Here is a 23,843-nt window from a genome sequence, read left to right as displayed (position 1 = left end):
CTGCCCTCCATTGTATCGTTCCATACTACAATATAAGCTTCCATTTTTGTTACAAATAGTTGCCTTTCCTTTTTTTTTTCAAGAGAGAAGTTGTAAGTCCAATCAATCACAGAGTGTCCTAAACCAAAATTTCTAAAATAAAACAAGAAGTTTCTCTTATGCTGGAGCTTGTCCCAATATCATAATAAATATTCACCATCTCCTTCCTCCATCATCCATTCTAGATCTTCACCCCAGCCTGGACTTGCGGCAGAGCCCCTCTCTTTGTCTGGATCTCAGTTAAACTGGCAGCCTTCTGAGTGACTTCCAACATGAGTTAGACAAGTATTATCAAGTGCAGTATTTGCTACCTTCAAAATCTAAAGAGGCTCTTCAAGAATTGAGTCCCGCTGGGTGCGGTGGCTCAAGCCTGTAATCCCAGCACTTTGGGAGGCCGAGGCGGGTGGATCACGAGGTCAAGAGATCGAGACGATCCTGGTCAACATGGTGAAACCCCGTCTCTACTAAAAAAATACAAAAAAAAGTTAGCTGGGCATGGTGGCACGTGCCTGTAATCCCAGCTACTCAGGAGGCTGAGGCAGGAGAATTGCCTGAACCCAGGAGGCGGAGGTTGCGGTGAGCCGAGATCGCGCCATTGCACTCCAGCCTGGGTAACAAGAGCGAAACTCCGTCTCAAAAAAAAAAAAAAAAAAAAAAAAAAAAAAAAGAATTGAATCCCTTTCTTAGTGGTAGAAGACGTGAGGTAAAATAACTTGTCATTAACTATAGATAGAATGCCTCATATCTTCTAGGCTGCCAGGAGCATATCTCCACAACTGTCATACTCCTCAGATTTTCACTGATGTAGCAGTCTTCTAAATTTTCATGGGATTTATCCTTCATTCCGTTGCACACTGGTATCTTCCTAGGACATAAGTAAAACTTGCCATTTTCTGTTCTACAGGGCAAATTAGCCTAATGTTACCAATATGGTAAGCTGATGTGATGATTTGCAGAATGTCAAGACAATCAAAGTCTCTATGGATAGTACTACAACAAAAGGCAACAGAATTTACATAGCCCTGGAGCAAGTCAGTAAGTATTCTGTCTCCTCTGTGTGAAGGTGATCTGCATTTGATCTTTCCTATTGAAGGAGAAGAATGCTTTCACTAGCTCAAAATCCGCAAACCAGATGTTGGAGGCTGTGCTGGTTTGTCAAAGATACCATGTTTGGCCAGCTGTCACTTGTTTCAGATTACAGTGGCCTTTGAATAGAACTGTTATGGGGAGCATCACCTTTGCATCTTTTAGAACTAATCAAAAACTCCTCTTGGGGTGTGTTTTTGCTTCTGATTTAGCATCCTGGCCAGGGGTGGAAGGAGTCTCAGGCAATTTTACTTGTCTTTACCTATTAAAATGGTCCTGACCAATTATAATGTAAAAGGACCAGTGTGAAGATTCTGCCACTTCTGAGTATATCTATCCCAATTACAAACCCAGAGATAGAAAAAAAAAATGGTCCTGACCAATTATAAGGGGACCAATGTGAGGAGTCTTCCACTTCTGAGTATATCTATTCCAATTATAAACATAGAGATAGAGGAAATAAACAGAGGGTAGGACTGTGAACCCACTGAACTCACTGAAAAACAGACATAGGTCAGAATTTCATTTATTGCCGGATCTCCATAAACCTGCACTCTAACTGGAGGATCATGATGGTGTTTTGGGTGCCTAGATATCAGTTAGTTCAGACTTTATAGTCTGGGTATTTCCCCAATAAACAGCTACCCTAACAAATGGTGGCAAGCCCCTTTTTGAAAAGATTGGGGGAATATTTATCATACATTCTTACAGGAATTGTGAGAGTTCTTTTTTAAGGAGACATGGTCTTCTCTTCAACCAAAAGACTGGTTGTAAACCAATGGAGGTCAGGAACGCTGGTGCATGAACATCTATGATTTTCCACTGCAGCAAATGATGTCACCATCTGTTCTCTTGCTCTCTACTTCTTATTGTATAAATTGAGCAACACTCTGGTCAACTGGTCAGTTATCTCAGGCTTAGAAACAAATGATCTATTAGCCATTGCCATAGATCCCTAAGGTCTAGTCTTTTCATTATAACTCTAGTCTTCTTGCTCATTATGCTAACCACATCTACCTTGTTGGAGAAAGCCAAGTGCACACCTAACTTCCACCATTCCAGAATCCATCATTCCTGGTACTATTACAGAGCCCTGTTCTGTTGCAGCATCCCCAATAGTCAGTTTCACCCTACAGAAAAAAATCCATTGACCTAAAAACATTCTACAGTCACCCCTCAGTGCATTCCATATTGCCTCAGAGAATATCCTGCGGCCCATCCTATCGTAGTGCAGTGGTAGGTTCTAGGACTTTACATATTCAGTCCATTCTAACATCTGAATATCCTGAGACTTCTGACCCCTTTCTCAGTACTGCACCAAAAGGCTCTGGTATCTCTACTTCATTTTCCATAGACCAATGTGATGGTTTGAATGTCATCCCCAAAGTTCATGTGTTGGAAACTTAATCTCCAATGCAGCAATGTCAAGAGGTGGGATCTTTAAAAGGTGATGAGGTCATGAAGGCTCTGTTATCACAAATGGACTAAAGCTGTTATGATGAGATTGGGTTAGTTATTGCCAGAGTAGGTTCCTGATAAAAAGGATGAATTTAGTCCCCCTTCTCTCTTGCTCTCTCTTGCTCTTCCACCTTCTGCCATGGGATAACGCAGCAAGGAAGCCCTCACCTGATACCAGCACCTTGATATTTGAATTCAGACTTCAGAACTATGAGAAATAAATTTCTTTTCTTTATGAATTACCCAGTCTGTAGTATTATGTTATAGCAATACAAAATGAACTAAGACAGTCACCATCATATCCAACATTCAAAGAGCCATCCCAAGAAATTATTAAGATTTACTGCAGAAGTTCTTGCCAGAACTTGAGTCCCAAGCATGGTAAATATCACCATGTCAATTACATTAATATTTTGACTTGTCTCCATTTATACAATACCTTCGAATTTTACTCTCACGTGCATTGCCCTGATTGCTAATGATTTATATTGTTGATGTCTTACAATGCTTTTAGCAAGCAAACTATTTTATTTCAGAACTCTCCCTCTTGGGCTTAACCTGGTTATCAATCTGGAAGTAATGAGGGAAGATATTGAGGAAAGCAAACATTGTTTTATGAAGTGCCTGCCTCAGATATGGTTTTGTGTGATCTCCATGGAAGGTAAAATTGCTTTTCTCTGGCAAGGGGAATAGGGCTGCTTTTTCCAGTCTGGATATTCAAAGTTCTCAGACTCTTTTATCTAAAGGGACCTCCATCCTGGGTTTCAGTGTCCCATTTTCTTCTGATCACTGCATTCACCTTGACCCCGAGGATCTCTGGAGGCTGTGCACTCAGTTCTGCCACTCTACAGTTGATCCTGGGCCTGATTTTCCAGTGCAATCCACTCTGCTGCTTCAGGAGTTGAGAGTCCACCTGAGAGCTGTTAAAAGGCTCTGGCTTTAACAATGTACTTTGTGTTAGCAATAGGCCACTCTGAGCCTATCGGTTTCTTCCTTCAGTGTTTCAAATACAGCTAAAGAAAGCCAACCCACTTCATAATCCTTATAGTTATCCAAGTCCAGACTCTGCATATTCCAGTGACTCATCTTCCATTTGAAACTCATCCTGACTAACCACAGGTATCAACTCCAGCCTTTGTAGCTGGGATGCTACTCTTTGCTAGGGGTTTCCATAACTTCACTCTTGGCTCAAAATGTTGTAGCCCAGTCTACTAGCTTGAAGAGTGTCCTCTTCCCCTTGCCAAATTCTTGGCTACCTAGAACCTCAGAAGTCACCCTTATTTGCAAATAGGGTCTGTGAAAATGTAATTAGTTAAGATTAGATCATACTAGATGATGATGGGCTCTAACTCCAGCAACTGGTGTCCTTATAAGAAGGCCACGTACAGGATCACAGAGTTAAACAGGGAAGAACACCATGTGATAACAGAGGCAGAGCTTGGAGGGATGCAGCTGTAATCCAAGGAACACCAGGTATTGCTAGCAACTACTATAAGCTAGACAGCATGAAACAGATTCTTCCTCAGAGTCCCTGGAAGGAATCAACCTGGAGACATCTTGGCTTCAGATTCCTGGCCTCCTGAACTGTGAGAGCATAAATTTCTGTTGTTTTAAGCCATTTTGTTTGTGGTATTTTGTTAGGCCAGCCCTAGGAAACGAATACACCCAATTTCCCAAGAAAGCAGCATTTGTGGCAGAGAGCTTATGTGTCGTTACTCCTATGTGCTATTACACCTTGCATGCTAATGCTAATACTCCTGTATTAGAAATCAGGAGAGTGGGTCAGGGCAGTGATCAGGGAAGAGACAATGGCCAATGTGAGGATGCAATATCTAGCTGGTTGCCTTCAACTACAGAACCACTGGAAGAAAGAACATTAACAATGTCTTTATACTGTCTATTGGAGAGAGAAAGGAGGAATAATATATCCACATGGTCACTTTTCCCTTTGATTAAAAGTTTACCCATGGGACATTAACTCACCTCCACTTAATAGGTGCACATTCATTGGCACTGTTTTCATCAGGGATGTCTGAACTATGGTAGTCTGTGTGTGGGAGCATTATTCAGAGAAGAGAGAGGAGGAATAATGCACCAGGAGCTCCCTTCCTTGACCTCCAATCTCCTGCCATTGTCTTTCATTGTCTAAACCTAACTAAAGCCAGCTGCATCAGGGGACTTGGAAATAGAGCCTACAATTGTCCTCTGATGCAGAGAAAGGAGAGGAAATGGCTCTCAGAGCGAGCCGGACAGGAACAGACACAGCGTGCATGGTGGTATGAGGAAAAGTGCAGGGTGGTGACTTCTGAGGAAAAGTGCAAGGTGGTGTCCTGGCTGCCTCCAAGACAGCCTCCTGGTCTGTATCCTGTGCTGTCTCTGTCTTTGTGGCTGACTGAACAGAGGGGCCAACTGCCTTGTAGTATGTATTGGTCCATTTTCACGCTGCTAATAAAGACATACTCAAGACTAGGTAATTTATAAAGGAAAGAGGTTTAATTAATTGAATCACAGTTCAGCATGGCTGGGGAGGCCTCAGGAAACTTACAATCATGGTGGAAGGGGAAGCAAACATGTCTGACTTCACATGGTAGTAGCAAGGAGAAGTGCAGCATGAAGGTGGAGAAAGCCCCTTATAAAACCATCAGATCTCATGAGAACTCACTCACTATCACAAGAACAGTACGGAGATAACAGCCCCCACCATTCAGTTACCTCCCACCAGATTCCTCCCACAACAAGTGAGGATTATGGGAACTACAAGATGCGATTTGGGTGGGGACACAGCCAAACCATATCATTCCACCTATGACCCCTCCTAAATCTCATGTCTTCACATTTCAAAGCACAATCATGCCCTTCCAATAGTCCCCCAGAATATTAACACATTCCAGAATTAACTCAAAAATCCAAGTCCAAAGTCTTATCTGTGACAAGGCAAGTCCCTTCAACCTATGGGCCTGTTAAATAAAAATCAAATTAGTTACTTCCTAGATACAATGTGGGTATAGGCATTGGGTAAATACATCCATTCCAAATGGAAGAAATTGACCAAAACAAAGGGACTACATGCCCCATGCAAGTCTGAAATTCAATAGGGCAGTCATTAAACCTTAAAGTTCCAAAATGATCTCCTTTGATTCCATGTCTCACATCTTGTTAGATCTTGTTAGAACTCACTATCACAAGAACAGCATGGAGGTAACCACCCCCATGACTCAATTACCTCCCATAGGGTCCCTCCCATGACATGTGGGGACTATAGGAACTACAATTAAGCATGAGATTTGAGTGGGGACACAGCCAAACCATATCACAATCCTCTTTGCTGAGGACCATTGAGCCAGCTCTTCTCCAAAAGCTGCCTTATGCAGGGTACCTGGAGAAGGTCCACTTATGAGACTCTAAACTATTAAATACTATTTCCATTCATCACTGAGTGAATAGAAAATCAGAAATTACGGTACTATTTTATAGACTTCATAAAATCACTTGTACTAGTGGAGGGTTGGCTGGGGTTTTGTCTTGTCGTGAGTACAAGGTATTAGTCATGATGCGCCTCATTAAGTTTTGTGGGGAGGGGTGTACCAAGGTTCAGTAGATTACAAGAGCGAGGAAGCATGGCAAAGCCTCTATAGGCAAGCAATGCCTAGAAGGAGTGGTACCTGTTCTACAAACTCCACACCAGAAATAGACACTGCTTATCAGAAGTTCAGCAAGATGAAGCTCTGGATCCAGACGGACTGCTGACCAACTGTGTGAACAGAATAGTTGTTCTTAAGCCTTTCTCCTGCTCATTTCAATTATTGGATACGTTCCACTCCCACGTTAATGCCAAGTTAAATTACACTAGTCAATGCTTTTGGTCAACATAGAGGTCACCTTTTAATTTTCCCCAATCTTTTCTGCTATAGAGCAAAGCACTAATACTGTCTTGGCTTCTATTGCTGTAATGCAGTCTTTATGAATTTAGTCTTAAGTAAATTCTGGTAGAGTAATTCCTGTGTGATCCTTTTCAGTCTAGCATTAGCCAATGTCTTAGAAAAGAGGAAGACTGAAATTCAGAGCTTTGTTCATTTAGTCAGTCAACATAGTTTATTGAATGTTGACTACGTGCTTGAGGCTGAGAAAAACAGAAAAAAACCTCAGAGACACTCTCCCTGACCCAGAGAATCAGCTCATCTTGCGGTGGGAATGTAAGTTTGAATGAATAAACCTGATCTGTAGACCAGGAGAGGCTTTTCTGAAAACAATGATGTATTAGATTGTCTGATAGTATTCCAGACCCAGGGAGCAGACTATAGAAAGGTCCTGAGGCAGAGAAAAGCATGGCTTATTTGAGGAGATAAAAGTTCATCATGGTCAGGGTGTAGAGCTAATGGAAAGAAAAGGATTGAAGATGATTAAAAGAAGTAATTTTTAGTTTACTTATTTGTTTCTATGTTTGGCTAGGAAACCTGCTATTTTAAACCACTAATTTGATTACAAAGAATCCACACTTGACAGCCTCTAATTCAATTTGATATATGTACATTTATTGAGCAAGACATGATTCCTGCCCTCAGGTAATTTAGATTCTATCAGGAAACATAAGACACCTTTTCATAGTATTATAATACAAGTCAGAGTGTACCTTAAGGGAAGGACACAGTTCCACATGAACACAGGGGCAGGTGTGCTGGATTTGTTCCTACATTTATTTCTTCAACAAATACTTAACTAGTATCTTCTCTGGGGTCGCAAGGATGAACAAGACACCAACTTTAACTTCAAGGAATTGATTCTGCTAAGCAAGACATAAACATAAATAATTAGAATTCTCTAAGCACAAAGATAGAAATATACACAGGCTATGATGAGATAAATCAAGTTTTATTTTATTGAGCACTTATTAAATACTTTACATGCATTTCCCATACCCCCTTTACGAGGTAGTAGATGTTCTAGCCTCATTTTTCAGATGAGAAAACTGGCACTAAATCAACTTCAGGGGTCTCAACATTTGAAAGTTGAGGATATGGAATTCAAACCCAGTTCTTACTGGTGACAAGCCCAAGGCTCCTAACCATCCTACGTAGAATCCTGCTTCCCAATTACCCATAGTGCTCAGAGCAGGTCATGTCATCTGTGCCAGGCAGAGGTGAGGAATACCTTTCTGAGCTGAGTTTAGGGATTAGGAAGTGTTGGGGAGGTGAAGGGGGGTAGGTGGGTACCCCAATGGAGGGAAAAGCTGAGTAGACCCAGGAGGTAGAAAACTATCTGGTGTTAGGGTATTGCGCCCATTCTAGGTTGTTGGAGATAAAGTTAGGAGGAAGAAATTGGCAGGAAATATGCCTGGAGGAGGATTGAGATCATGCAGGATGTTGAATGTATAGTGGGAATCAGAACTGGATGATAAGAGACAAGGAGTTTCAAATGGGGAAATGCCAGGCTTGGGTTTGCATTTTAAAGTGATTACAAAGTGGAGGATGGCATTGAGGGGAATGAGAGGGGGAGACAAGTTCAAGATTATTGTAGTGTTGCAGACAGAAGTGAGAGTCTGAACTTAGTTATTTATTAGCAGAATGGATGGGAGGAGAGGAGAAGCTTGAGAAAAAGGAAAGGCAGACAGTGATGTCAGTGGGCTTTCTGAATTCCTTGGCTGCAAGGGGTCAGCTCAGGGAGAAATCAGGGTTGATGCCTGGGTGCCTAACTTGGGAGATGGAGTAGAGGGGTGGTGTTGCCACCAAATAAGGAGAAAGCAGGTTTGAGGGTTAGGTGATGAGTTCAGCTTTGGTCATGTTGAGTTGGAAGCTCCAGTGAGACATCTAGAAGAAATAGTCCCATGAGAAACTGGAAATCTGAATCAAAATTTATGACAGACACATGGGCTAGAAAAAGGTTTTGAAACCATCAGCCTAATGGTGGAGTGAAAGCAAGGAGAGTAGAAGGGAGTCCCCAGATAGAGAGGGTGGAGCGAGCTGAATGTGGATGGTCATGAGGGGCAGGCAACTCTTGGAGGGGGCACCTCTGTGAAGGTCCTTAAAGAGGAGATATGGACACTTCAGGCAGTGTGAATAGTGTGAGTAAAATGGGGTGTTTTCAGAGAATGCAATGGTTCAACGTGGCTAGATAATAGTGGATTTGATGCAGGTACCAGGTGATTAAGCTGGGAATGGGTTATAATCTTGAGAGCTTGAGGCCAGGCAATGAGAATGGAATACTATTCAGCCTTAAAAAGAGAGGAAATTCTGGTGCATGCTTTAATATGGATGACTCTTAAGGATATTATGTTGAGAGAAATAAGCCAGTCATGAAAAGACACATGCTGTATGATTCCGTTTGTATGAGGTATTTTAAGTTGTCAAATTCATAGCGACAAAAGGTAGAATGATGTTTGCCAGAGCTGGGGGAGGGCAAAAAGTGGAGTTGTTTAATGGGTGCAGAGTTTCCATTCTTCATAAGGAAGAAAGGTATGTGGTGGGATGTCGTGCTGGTTGTACAACTATACTTAATGCTGCTGAACTGTACACTTATAAATGGTGGCCGGGCACAGTGGCTCATGCCTATATTCCCAGCACTTTGGGAGGCCGAGGCCAGAAGATCACAAGATCAAGAAATTGAGACCATCCTGGCCAACATGGTGAAACCCTGTCTCTACTAAAAATACAAAATTTTAGCTGGGCGTGGTGGCACACACCTGTAGTCCCAGCTGGGAGGCTGAGGCAGAAGAATCACTTGAACCCGGGACATGGAAGTTGCAGTGAGCAGAGATCATGCCACTGCACTCCAGCCTGGTGACAGTGAGACTCCATCTCAACAAAAAAGGTAAGAGGCAGTGTGCAGTGGGTCATGCCTATAATCCCATCACTTTGGGAGGTTGAGGTGGGTGAATCATCTGAGATCAGGAGTTTGAGACCAGGCTGGCCAACATAGTGAAACCCTGTCTCTACTATAAAAAAATACAAAAATTAGCTGGGCGTGGTTGTGGGCTCCTGCAATCCCAGCTACTCGGGAGGCTGAGGCAGGAGAATTGCTTGAATCTGGGAGGTGGAGTTTGCACCATTGCACTCCAGCCTGTGTGACAAGAGCCAAATTCCATCTCAAAAAAAAAAAAAAAAAAAAAAAGTAAGATAGGAAGGGATAGGAAAATATTCATTAAAGGATACCAAAAAATGGTAAGATGGTAAATTTTATGTTATGTGGATTTTGCCACAATTAAAAATATCAAAAGGAGAAATAAAGCAAAGAGAAAAAAAAGTAATTTTTAAAGAAAGAAAGAAAAAAGACAGGGCTTCTATTCAGTGGCTATTTCCAACAGTTCTGAGGAGAGCCAGTGTGGCTAGAATTGGGTGGGTAGCCCCGGAACTGTTAGTGGAACCATTGAAAGGGCTGCGTTTATATGTCAGAGTCAGTCAAATGTTGGCATCGTCATATGGTTCAACCTAATAGAAAGGCAAAAGGAGACAAATCCTTTAATGAAGTTCAAGAAAATGTACATTCTTACCATTTAAGTTAAATTGCAAAATATTTCCTGGGGCACTTGCTCTCAAACTAATAACCCAAATAGCAAATATTTTCCATTTTCAATCATCTTAGGTCAATTTGAAAACAGCTTTTTATTTTTTATTGGAGAAACTCATATAGTCTTCACTTGTTCAGTGTGAAGCTGAGTTGCCAAAATTGCCTTCAGTACACATTTGTCTTTTGTATTTCAAACAGAGGAGAGTTTCCATTTCCCCATTTCATTCTGAAAGCTTTCAAAAAGTTTGGGCAGTGCCCAGCGCTGTCCCCATAACTCACTTCATCATTTCAGCTCTAGTTCTTGCACTTGGCAGACTGGGGATGCCAAGTTTCTGCTTCAGTGCTGGTCAAAATCCCACAGACGACTTTGGTACCAATATCCCATCGACCATTCTCCGAGCTGAGGGTTGTTAACTTTTCAATACAGCAACAGAATGAAAAGAGCAGTTTTCTTACCACTTATAATCAACCAGGGCTTTAAAAATTCACACACACACAAGGCTCAGACTCTGCTCTCTCTTAGAAGCTCCCCAGGAGATTGTTAAAAAGGACATTTCCAAGTGGTTTTCATAGAGACTCTGATTCTATATATCTTGGAGGGGGTCTGGGAATCTGTTTTTAACAAAAATTAGGTTAACTGTGATACAGGTGGTCCATACACTATTTTTTCAGAAATTGATAAGTCAGGGCTTATTTTTTTTCCTAAGGATAATTACAGTCAAAATAATAATATTGTCCTTTTAAGTTGGTACTCTAGCATTCTGCATACATTTTCATTTATAATGTAGCACCTCCAAAACCATTTTTCTAAACTTTGGAAATATTTTCAGCAAATGAATGTGTAAAATGAGATACTGCGTATTTTACTGCAAATTTCCTACTATTTGAGGACAAAAGTCATGGTTATCCCTTCTATGGGTTGTGTTCCTGTTTTCTCCAGCTCTTTAAGTATTGAAGCGTGAGGTGGAGGTGGAGGTGGAGGAGGAGGAGGAGGAGGAGGAGGAGGAAGTTAGAACATTAAGAAGCAAAGAATGTCACTGGTGGGGGGCGGCTACAGTCACCCAGATAATAGCAGGAAATGGGGTGGAGATGCTTGTTATGAATCAGAAAGAGGAATCCTCAGAGAAGGCTGGGAAGCAGGTACTTTTCAGAGTTGAGGAAGGGTGGGTATACCTTCAAAACAGAAGAGATTTTTGGATGAAGGTCATTATAGAGGCAGCACTGGGAGCCAGTTTCTGTCCCTAGATGCTAGAGCTCCAAGAGCCTGGGAGACTCGTTGCTGCTGAGGGAGGTGGGAATGAATGTTGTTGCCAGGGGACCCAGTGGCTACAACAGAAAGATGCCAAAAAAAAAAAAAAAGGTACTGGATTTCTCCCAACATCTTTGTCGTTGGTCAAAACAGATTTTCCCAAACAACGAAATACTGTTTGGAGTTCCTACTGGATGTAAGACCAAAGGGCAAGCAGCATTGTGAGCAAGGATATGGAAACCCAGAATGGGTTAACCTCACTACCTCCACAACACACGTAGGGTCAAGGAGAATGTTCAGGAGTTGATTTCCTTTGGAAGCTTGGTGGGGGAAGGAACACACACTTCATAGCAGGACCTGAAAAGTGGGGTGCTTAGGGACCAGGCAAGTAAGGCGAATGAGTGATGGTGGCTTAATGAAGACTGTGAACAACTAGAGATCTCCAGCCTCATCTGAAGGGACTGACCTTGCCTCTGTCCAACTATTTTCAGGTGGGCAAATAGGATGTAGGGCCACAAATCTCCCATCATTAATGAGGTCTGATGTTGGCAACTAATTCAGATATTAAGTAAAATGCACTGTTGGCCAAAACAGACTTGTTTGTATCTAGATCTACCCCACGGGCTGCCAATGTATGGTCTCAGCTTTGGAGCCAGAGAGATGAGTTGTTAAACCTCTTTGATACTCAGTTTTCTCATTCATAAAGTGATAGGTGGAAAAATACTCAACTTTGATTTTTTTGGAAGTTATTTTTGGAAATGATTAGACTTACTCTTCATTTCATTAAATGGATGTATGTAAAGTATTTTTCCAATACTTTGAGGATCTACCGCCACTGAGTAGATCCTCAGTAAATGGCTGTTATATTGACCAGAATCACTCATTGTTTTTAACAGTTTCTTCCCAAAACAATCAAGCAATGGCCTCATCTTAAAAATGTAAAAGATTGCTGTGTCTGCAACTACCCTTCAGGTCAAGATATGACTATTAATGTATAAAGGGTGTGTGGCGGCCAAGCACAGTGGCTCAAGCCTGTAATCCCAGCACTTTGGGAGGCTGAGGCGGGCGAATCACCTGAGGTCGGGAGTTTGAGACCAGCCTGACCAACATGGAGAAACCCCATCTGTACTAAAAATACAAAATAAGCCGGGCATGGTGGTGTGTGGCTGTAATCTCAGCTACTTGGGAGGCTGAGGCAGGAGAATCACTTGAACCCAGGAGGTGGAGGTTGCAGTGAGCCAAGATCGTACCATTGCACTCTAGCCTGGGCAACAAGAGTGAAACTCTCAAAAAAAAAAAATGTGTAGTTTAACTCCCTCCTTCTCTCAGCTGCCCTGCCCTAGCACCTTCCGTTCAAATTCTCTGGTCTTATAGATGCCTGAAGGTCACAGGCAGAAATATACAAATTCTACACTGAAGAAGTTGGACAGGAACCTTTAAACAACAGCATCAAAAGCATCTGTTTAAGTAACGCCTTCCACTGAGTGCTTTGCTAGAAATGGTACAAAGTGAATTCAACAGACACAGTTCCTTTCCTCTTGGAAGACCTAAAACATTCCAATGACAACAACAGATATTTTATATTCATGTGAAGTGAGATAAATAGTACATGAACAAATAAATTAATGAACCTCCCGGACAAAAAACTTGATGAAAGGGATGCTTGCATTTATTGGTAAGAGAATAATCTGATGTATGTTACACCAGGGGAAAACCATGTTGCTTTTTTCTACCGATCAGAGAGATCGTGAAGAGATGAGATTTCAAAATTGAATAATCTCAAGAGATTCCTTGGTGAGTTAATAATAAATGGCTGTCCAGATATATAGAGAGGGGAGCATTCCAAATATAGTGTGAGACTTGAGGGGAGATGTAAGGATGGAAAAAGATGACTGCTTAAATGGATTTAAATACTTTTGCCTGGAAGCATATGATCCTGTTGAAAAATTAAGATGTGACTGACTAGGAAATTCTGAGAATGACATGATATGAGGCAATGTTCTGTTGAACTCTCCAGACCTGGCCTTCCTCAGGTCGTGTCCAGAGGCTGGGAAAAGTCTGACATCTTCTAGGAAGAACTTATTTGTTTTCACCTTGTTTCACGGTGTTTTTCAGCTGGTTTAAGTCAACTTGCTCCTTTATTCTTTTCTACAGTCTTCCCGTGTAGGCTTAGGGCAGGCATCCCCAAACTTTTTACACAGGGGGCCAGTTTACTGTCCCTCAGACTGTTGGAGGGCCGCCACATACTGTGCTCCTCTCACTGATCACCAAAGAAAGAGGTGCCCCTTCCTGAAGTGCGGCGGGGGGCCGGATAAATGGCCCCAGGGGGCCACATGTGGCCCGAGGGCCATACAAACTATGGGGACGCCTGGCTTAGGGTAATCTGACTACAAACCAGTAATAGGGATAGAGACTTAAGAAGGGACAACGCACAGTTGCTCTGTTTCTGGCAGGAGTGGTTCTAATGGGAGGTCTCACTGTGTGTGACCAGCTTGCCAAACCATGACCATCTGCAGTGGCTGTCGGGGACCCATGCCGGAAAGTTTGCCTGCACTTTCTTCCTCTTAGATTCTGCTTATCCTTGACCACTCTTGTAGCTGTCTGGAATTTCTTGTCAAAGAAATGACATTTTGTTTTCGTAAGGCTAAATTTGTTCCAGGGACTTTTTTTTTTCATCTTAAAAACATTGTGTCCCATGATTAAGTAAGGATAAAAAAAGATATGTGGGGAGGAAACCTAATTTCTTCCAAAATCTTTGAACCTGTCAGTTTAACTCAGCAGGAATAAAGAAATAAGCTGATTTGAAATGTGTTAACTAACTAGCTAAACACACACACACACACACACACACACACACACTCTCATATCTGTGTGGAAAAAAATTCAGGATTCCAATATATTATTTTTACTTCTAGCTATTCTGAATAGAGGTCAGGGAAACAAAAGTATTTGTTTATTTCTAAATATTCTAAGCAAACAGTTTGGTAGTGGTATTTGCTGCTTGGCTTCGTCCTGGCTTCTGACCTACTTATCAACCGTGTCTCTTTAGGCAAGTTACTCAGCCACAGTCTGTTTTACTTTCCTTTATTATAGATGGGAAGGGAGAAGGCTACATAATAGTACCTGTCTTAGACTGGCTATGTAGATTGAATTAATGCATGTAGAGAACTTGAAGAGTGCCTGACACCCACTAGTATTGAATAAACGTTAGCTAGGATTACGAACATTATTTCTATATAATGATTATGATTGAGATTGAGAAAGTATGAACCTAAAGGTAGCACTAAATTGAATTAGGCTTGGCCTAAGATTCTCAGGTGGTTGAGCTACAATTAGACGCCTTTGGCCAATCCTTTTTCAAGTATCAGAGCATCTTGGGAGGGTTAGCCCTGGGCAAAACTTCTGGTTCACCATGCTCCTTGAAGGCCTAGAGGCTGGGATGCCCTGAGAGGCCATATGAGAACGCTCAGGAAGGAGACATTTACTGTAGTCCTAGCCTAATCCTAAATTCTACTAATTCAGCCAGTGATCTTTTCTTTCTTTCTTTCTTTTTTTGAGACGGACTACTGCTCTTGTCACCCAGGCTAGAGTGCAATGGCACAATCTGAGTTCACCGCAGCCGCCTGCCAGGTTCAAGTGATTCTCCTGTCTCAGCCTCCTGAGTAGCTGGGATTACAGGCATGCACCACGCCTGGTTAATTTTGTATTTGTAGTAGAGATAGGGTTTCTCCATGTTGGTCAGGCTGGTCTCGAACTCCCGACCTCAGGTGATCTGCCCGCCTTGGCATCCCAAAGTGCTGGGATTACAGGTGTGAACCACCACGCCCGGTTAGCAAGTGATCTTTTCTAAGGGCACTCTAATATTCAAAATTCTCTGCATGTTCTTATACATTCTTTCTGGTAAACACTCTACATTTTGGGAGATTAGAATAATAATGTATACATGAATAAAGTGTAAAAGCATTTTTTCTCTAATTAAAAATGACATCCAAATAGTTCTTGAATTAGAACTACTAATTCCGTAATAATATTAATATTATTTTCTGCTAGAGAATGTTTTATAGACTAAAGTTAAAGAATTTAGCAAGTGGCCTTACACTTCCATTGGATTAATGGAAATCTCCACATGTTCGAGAAAATCCAAAAAATGTTACACACATTTCCATTGAAGTTTGTGGCAGTTTCTGGGTACAATCACATTGATATTACACATCTATAGATAGTTTACAGGTGACATAACTGTGGCTTTGGATTTAGTTGCCAACTTGTTACCCTGATAGTAAATCCAGACAGGGGAATACCAGAGTGAAGGGGCCTGCCTTCGTGTTACTGCTGCCTATAAAAACAAATAGGGTCCTTAGGGTTTAATTAGAGGACTTATAATTGCACCTGATGTTAAAATGGGAACTTTGGACATCTGGAAGATGAGTCTCGATTTGGTCACTTGCCTTTAGGAATTAAATTCATGGAATTGTGATGGTTCAAAAGAACAGTAGTGCTCCCACCTGGGTTTATGCAGAACCAGAAATGCCAAAGGTGAATGTGAGCTGGTCTGCAAAGCCGAGTAAGTCCGGAGAGAAAAATGGAGTTGGTTTTTACACTCACAAGTAATCCAGGATGATGACTGACTTCTTCAGCCTTAACATGAAAAGAAGTCATCTAAAATGAACAGATACATAAAAAGTTTGTTCTTACTTGGCAAAAACATGCATGGCTTCTGGAACTTGCAACTTTATAGGATGTCATTCGGCATCAGAGAACCATTTAAGAAAAGAATGACCCATGGTGACATGGGCTGGTTGGAAAGGGTCAGGAAAGGAACATATACAGCAAAAGGTACATAACAGCTTTCCCTAGAGAACACTGAGTGTCATTTTCTTCCTCTTGTCCCTCTTCTCCATCATCAAAGCCGAACAATTATATAGTTTGCATTTCACCCTGCCCAATGCATTACAAATGCCAAGAAGAGAGGTAGGACTGTTTCCATTTGTTTTCTTTCTCAAGCTATGAAAAGTTATTTGTTTGTTCCTTATATAGTTTTAGGAATACCTGTGAGAAAATTGCCTTTATTCTTTATAGCAGATTTCATAGAAAACAAGTTTTGTGTAGCTAAGGAAGAAAACTTCAGGCTTCTTGGAATATTTTCTATTTTCTCTCTCCATAAAAAGATAATTTCAATGTCCCTAAGTTACTAGGAATCTACTCTACATTGTGTAGCAAAAATTTAAATTATGTAATTTAGATTACTCCAGAGTAAAACTCCTTAAAAACTGAGAGCACGGCTTAAGTGTATGGTCTAGAGGCAAGAGTTAATGGCATGGAAAAGTAGTAAAAGGTTGGATTAGAAGGTTTAATACTTATGATCTCTCAGCCCATTGCAGTTTACTCACTCCTTAGGAGACACAGATGGGACACGGCAGGTGTGTGTAGGGAGTGAAGCAATTCATGAATACTCAGCCATGAAATAGAAAATCAAAATGAAATAAGTATGACTGTAACCATCTTGGTCTATTAACATTCAAATATTAATACCTACTGTTCTTTGAAAGCCATTACTGAATATTTACTGATAAGAAAAAATGATAGCTTAGGAAGAGGAAGATGTTCAGGAAAAGCATTTAAGCAGGGTTTGAAAGACTTGTGATTTTCTTAACTCAGGGCAGTAGTCAACCAATTAAAAGTACGTTTCCCATCCAAATGTTTCTTGTGCAAAAATGATCCCCCTTTCCCAAGGGATTTAATTTAGGATTCCTTGGAAAAAAATTCCAAAATGCATTACAACTACTCATAATGGTGACACATGGACCTATTTTTCCAAGGACTTTAATTTAATATTTGCATGCAATGGTATTTGACTTTGTTACTATAGACTATGTAAACTTAAAAAGAAAATACCTTAATTTGCTTATGCATAAGCCTATTAAAAACATTTCTAGGGGCTCTTGTTATGTTTATTCTCTAGAACATAGCTTATCTTTGAAGTGGTATAATAGTTTTTAAAAAGTCATTCCCAAGCTGAATAATTAAACTGAAAACAAAAGCTATTCTTAGGGTGGATTCCACATATAAAGCTATGCACATGACGCTTTGATTCAAATAATATACTTGTAAAACTCTGTTATTGTTTGAGTTCCATATTCAGAATGGCAACTTTTTTTTTTTTTGATGATTATTCCATCCTGAAACAATTTTCCCCCTGCCCAATTAAACCAGAATTAGGAGCACATTTATATCTGATGAGACTTAAGCTTCTCAACCGCCTGCTTCAGAAATGTAGACCTGTAGTGCTTGTGTTCATTTTGTCTCTTTGTGAAGGGCTCAAAAGAAAACAGAATCAATTCCCTTAAGGTTTTCTGGAAGAGGAAGGTTGCTTTTGTTGCTTAGATCTTAGCATGTTGTGCATTTTTTATTGGCTGTTGAATATAAAAAGCCACAGCCTCATCTGGTTTTTCTGCTATATTCTCATATTATAAATCACATAATGCCTTTCAATCTAAAGTAAAATGCCTAAATCCAAAATATCACTACAAAATGGATTTATCATTACAGTTGATAGGAAGATTTCCAGGGTGTAAGAAAACTATTCAGCAGTTTGATTAATATGCCACAGACTGCTAAAAATATATTCATGCATTTTAGACAATAACTTCCAGCATATAGACATACACTCATGCTATTTTAGATCCTTTTTTCCTACCATTGCAAGAGGCTGCTTTAGCTAATGCAACAGCTGGTTAGGTTATTGCTGCAACAATGTAATTCATAATGCAAAAGCAGCTCTCTTCCAAACATTTTAGAGCAACTCAAGTTGTTCACATCTTCTGTAGGTGATTTTCCTATAACTTTATGCCAATTGGTGTCATACTATTTGGTAAAAATCTACATTAAATCAAGACAACTGCATTTAGTTAAATTTCTCTCATACAGAGAATTACAGAAAAATTATAGTAGCTGATTTGAGCTCATCATCATTAAGTACATACAGGGTTTTAGAAAAGGAATGTAAACTACAAAAATGGAGTTGTATAATTAAACATTAAATAGTCCAAGTAGTAAAAATCATAGATTAATTGTCTTTCAGTTGTAGTCAGATCCTTTAAATACTGTCTCACGACTTGAGCATTGGTTCTTTCATCGGAAGAGTGCCTGTCCTTAAAGTTGGGAAATTTCAGCTCCTTTGGAGCACCAATCATCTGTAAAAAGTAATTGGCATCTTCTTCCAAAGTTTCAAATTTCCCTACAAAATCATAGTTGATCAAACATGGATAGCAGAGTTTGCTGACCTTTTCCCAGTGAATGTCCATTCCTACTGGACGGTGGGAATCCAGCAAATAGTGGATAAACTCTTTGAACTTGACTCCAGATCCATTAATTAATGCTTCCTCACAGGCATTTGGTCGATATTTCTTGATAATTGCCCTTCCGAATACTGGATGGTAATAACTATTGGGATGTTCAAATTTGTCCCTAAAGGCTGATACTAGTCTTTCCATGGGATCACGAACAAACACAGCTTTGGTGTAAGTATTTAAGCGGGTATATATCCCTTTTAAGTCAAAGCTGTCTAGCTTCTTCAAATGCTTTCCATAGTGGACAGCATCATGGGAGATGTTGTATGCAGAGGAAGCCAATCCATTTAGTACCATCAGAATTCTTTTCCAATTGGAACAGCCGGCCTTCGGAACCTCACAATATAAGATTTTGTGTTTATCCTCTACATAGATTCTGGACACTGTATTAGAAAGATGTGACTGATGACGACTCACCCCACCGTATTTTTTGCAAAACTCCTGAAGGAAAGACCTTCGTTTCTCTTGGGTCTCATCAGTTTTCTTCCATTTATTATCTTTGACTAAACTTTTGTTTAAAGGGTGAATGTCCACTGGCCAATTCATTTTGCTGAACTTGTTGAAAAGAGTCTTAGCTCCTTGATGTTCTTCAATCCACTTTTCTGTTGGTGACCCTGTGGTGTTACGTAAAGCTTGATCCCTTCCTTGTGAATGACTGGTCTTTGTTAAGACCCTAGTAGATCTCTCAGAATTGAGTAGAAGATTTTCCCTTTTTTCTCTTACATCCTCAGGCATGTGAAACTTGGGGTTCTGCTAAAATAAAGAAGGAGAAATGTTGAAAGCACAATTCACAAGTGTGGGTATATGCGGTAAGGAACTTAGCATATTTGTTTTAAAATACTATTGAGGAAAGCATATTTCATATAAGCTTCCAGAACAATTTAGCAGGGAATGCTGAATACACATTTTGTAGTGATCTTCTTCACAGAAAATGTAGCAATGAGAAATGATGTCTATAGGATAGAAAGGAAAGGGCCCTGGACTTTTGCCTTGGCTTTGCCTGTAATGCAGTAGAATGTAACTAAAACATTCTGAGCATCTAGGATTCTTGAGATATTAATAAGTGTGTCATCTTCAAGTACTGTTTTAGTTAGTGCACCTGAATGTAGATACAAAATGGAGCTGTTTTGAGATGCAAACTTTTGTTGTTTTTAGGGAGTACTCTGTAATGCACAGAATAGTTCAGAATCATACATTACAACTTAAAATTGTGGCAAGGCTAATTAAAAATCCTGATGACTGCTTCAGTTTTCTAAGTGCCTGCAAAAAGTCATATTTTTTTTCTGAGAAAATGTTTTATTTTTCTAAAGGTATTTATTACAATAATTTAAGAATTTATTATGATTTTATGATTATAGTATACAATCTCATTCACATATGAGACATTCCCTCTTTCCCAAGTAAAGAATGACTAAGGAATCCGGAAAAGTCTACTTGATGTCATGCTGGCAAGATAACTCTATTTTTATTATATCTTGATACATAAAATTGTATCAAGGTAGAATAAAAATAAGAGTTATCTTGCCAGCAGGATGAATGAGTCCATTTACCACGTACTGTTCATCTTACCTCATCCTTCCTACAACTCTCACAGTAAAAGAAGACATGGAAAATGGGATTTACAAGGTGGCATCCTCTGGGAGGGATGAGAATTTTAAGGACTTTGGCTTTTACTTTGGGTAAACTAGGGAACCTTTGTAGGGCTCTGGGCAGAAAAGTAACATGATTTCACTTAGACTTGAAAAGGATAGTGTGGAGATGACTGGACCAGAGGTATACATATAGGGTTGTCAGCATGTTATTGGAAAAGTAAATGAATAAATGCTGTGCTGTGGGCATAATACATGGTGTCATCAGCCTAGAGGTGGAGGGAGTGTTGGGGAAAGTGTCCGAGGGAATATAAACATGATTGCAAATATATATGTATATGATACACATAATTGCATATATACATATATATATACTATATATTTGTGTATGCACACACACAATTTTTAACGATTGTATCCTCTAATATGGTCTATAGCCTATAATAATTGCTCTCAAATGTTTGTGGAATGAATAAGTGAATGAATGAATGGAATTAGGTCTTCAAGGATAATTAGTAATTTTCTAGCAAATTAAGCAATAGAGCAGAGGAATGAAGCACTGTTGATGGAGCCACCTCCAGATACCATGGTTGTTCCACCAGCTGAGCTTGAAGGGGGCTGCTTTTATCTAGTGCAAGAGGACTATGTGAATAACCCCCTGAACACCAGATGCTGACTTGTCTAGGCCTGTGTATTAGTCTGTTCTCATGCTGCTAATAAAGACATACCCAAGACTGGGTAATTTATAAAGAAAAAGAGGTTTCATGAACTCACAGTTCCACATGGCTGGGGAGGCCTCACAATCATGGCAGAAGGTAAAGGAGAAGCAAAGTCATGTCCTATATGGTGGCAGGCAAGAAAGAGTATGTGCAGGGGAACTGCCCTTTATAAAACCATCAAATCTCATGAGACTTATTCACTATCATGTGAACAGCATGGGAAAAACTCATCACCATGGTTCAGTTACTTCCCACCTGGTCCCTCCCATGATGGGGATTATGAGAGCTACAAATCAAAATGAGATTTGGGTTGGAATACAGCCGAACCATATCACCCCTTGAAACAGCCACCCCAAATCTTCCATAGCATTGGACCATCTATTTGGAGTTTTAACTCTAAAACCATTTGTCTGCTATCTTCTCCAGAGACTGCCAGGATGACTTCAAAGCTCTGTATCCTTCTTTACTCTGATCAGTGATTTGTAGCACATAAAGTTGTTGCTGAAAAGATAAAATTTGACTGTGGTTTGAAAGATCATAGGGTTATGGGTACACATGCATAGAAAGTACTTAGCAGAGGCCAAATATAAAACTGCCATAATATTTTTACCATTACTTCTTCTGCTGTTACTATTATAAATAACTACTCTTATTGTTGTTTTAGCAGCAGTAGTAGTAGTTATAGTACTTTAATTCCAGGGACCTGTTAAATTCCAAGGTTCCCCACATGTTCATTATTATTCAGATGGTAATTTGCATATCTCTACATATGCCCTCACCAGTTCTCTTCTCTGCTTCTGATTGTCAAATCAGAAACAGAAACAAAATCCACCTTTTCCTGTGGCCTCTGGATCTTCTGCTTCGTGGCCATCAAATTCCCCTTTAATCTCCAGGGATTTCTGGAAGGTTTGTTTCCCAAGACTCTCTCTAAATGAAACCTGGCTGACTCTCAGCACTCTGTGTCTCTTGCACTTTCTCAAGTAGATGAAACGTCATATCCTTGAACTACTTGTCTCACCAGCCAGAAGCTAGGGAGTGATTTCCTGCAGCCCATGGCTGCTTCCAGGACAACACCCAGCAAAGTCTCCTGCTTCTGTGAAATCAGTGTGTCCTCCTTAAGTCTGCCTTTCCCCCTCCTGTTGTTGTCATCTGCCTTTACCACTGATTTGTTCACTTTACACACTCCAGCTTCTAACTCAGCTCCTTCATTACATTTAGTGACTTTGATATCCAATCAACTCTCAGTTCCTTGACCATCTTGTTTTTTTTTATCAGAGAAGCTCTCCATTTCACATCAGCCTTGGTCATCACCAGAGCCTGTATCATTCCCACCATCTCTCTGACCACCCTTGTCTAACTTTCCAGCTCAGGTTTGTTCCCTGCTTTGCAATTCTTTGACCACTTTTCACTGTTATCCAGGTCTTAACATCCAGCATGACTGGCTCTTCATTTGCCAGCTCTCAGTTGGAAAGTCACCTCTGTAGAGAGGTTATATCCACCCTGTCTAGGTTATTTCCTTCCCTTCCAAAATATTTCCTCCAGCACCCTGCTTGTTTTTCTCATAGCACTAATCAGAGTGAGAAATGATTTTATTTATTTACTTCTCTGTTGTCTTTTTTCACCCCACTCCACTTCCATTGCACTAGAATATAACTTCAGAGAGGCCTTATCTTTCTAGCTGTCTATAGTACCAAGTACAGTGCCTGGCACATAGAAGATGAACAATAAATAATTATTGAATAAGCAAATGTGCTTATAATTTAACAGTGGTCTTCTAAACAATTGTTTTATGACCTTGTTGAAGAAAATCAGCATTGATCAAAAGGTCAAATTAAACTTGGATAAACAATTGACCAACTCTTGTTAAGGCGATGAGAATCTGTGTTTAAATAAATCTTTGGCAAAAGAGAAAACAAATAAAATAGGCACATGGGAAACTGCTTGCAGTAAAGTAGATGTGGAGGCTTCAAGTCTAACCTACCTGCCAAATCAGATTGGTTCAAAGTCACTCAATGCTGTCTCCAAACCAATCGAGGACTTGACAGCAATCTGGATTCCCAGGCCTTACTATAGACACCCTGAATCAGAATTTGTAAGTGTGAGGACCCTGACTCTAATTTCAACAAGATCCCGAGGATGTACCTGGGATGTACATGGGAGAACCATGGCAGTCATAGCATTTGGGGACTACTGGACTAGAATATAAGAAAGGGAAGTATAAAAATAAGACATAAGCCCTGAAAAGTTTCTTTCATCCTATCCAGGGAAGAAAGACCTCAAATGTAGTGGACTTGAATATTTTAGTAAGAAGAGAAATAATTTGGATGTAGAGTAGGAATGTCACATGAGCTCTCATGTAGACTAGATGCAGTGTCCTTGTTTATCAATTTCTCTTTGCTGGAAGTCTTTGATCCCCAAGTAACTTTCTAATGACGAGTTTAGCTGGGGAAATAACTGCATGAGGAAAAGGCTCACTACTCATTATCAATTAGTCTCCTGCTAGTTTATTGAGTGCTAGTAAGTTTCCTCTAGTCTAACCAAATTGGGATATGGGAAAAGGGTTAATTCTCTAAAGTAATGGCACCAGCGCCCCACAACTGTGGCCACCAGATCTTCTCCTGGAACCCTCACTCAACGTCTTTCACCTTATAAAATCTGTTATTAGGGTTTGATGACATCCCTCCCAACCCCCACCCAACTCCATTTCTTTCCAATCACAGCAAAGACTGCAAGACTAAGGGGGTTGGATTACTAAAATCAAAGCTAATGACATTTCAAATTTAAAGCTTATACCAACAAATTCCCATCATCATTGTCATGATGATAACAACAATAATAAAGGAGTAAAATCTCA

The 23,843-nt window shown here is 40.3% G+C and overlaps 1 protein-coding gene and 1 long non-coding RNA gene across 9 annotated transcripts in view; one reads left to right on the top strand and one right to left on the bottom strand.

Moving 5' to 3' along the window:
- Positions 1 to 23,843, top strand: part of LOC141580804 (uncharacterized) — a 262,687-nt gene that overhangs the window by 201,238 nt on the left and 37,606 nt on the right. The gene's annotated exons all lie outside the window — the stretch shown is intronic.
- CHST9 (carbohydrate sulfotransferase 9) overlaps positions 7,282 to 23,843 on the bottom strand; it is a 300,891-nt gene continuing 284,329 nt past the window's right edge. For 3 of the 6 annotated variants that reach the window (XM_039463890.2, XM_074383653.1, XM_074383655.1), the window contains one exon: positions 7,282 to 19,434. In XM_039463890.2, coding sequence (XP_039319824.1) covers positions 18,340 to 19,434 — 1,095 coding nt within the window. In that variant the 3' untranslated portion in view covers positions 7,282 to 18,339. The remainder of the gene's footprint in view (positions 19,435 to 23,843) is intronic. The other 3 variants (XM_074383652.1, XM_074383654.1, XR_012513133.1) reach the window with 2 other exon arrangements.

This window comes from Saimiri boliviensis, chromosome 13 (assembly GCF_048565385.1).
Source record: "Saimiri boliviensis isolate mSaiBol1 chromosome 13, mSaiBol1.pri, whole genome shotgun sequence".
Lineage (NCBI taxonomy): Eukaryota > Metazoa > Chordata > Mammalia > Primates > Cebidae > Saimiri > Saimiri boliviensis.
The sequence above is the reverse complement of the archived record's forward strand: the minus strand, read 5'-3'. Positions and strand labels throughout refer to the sequence as shown.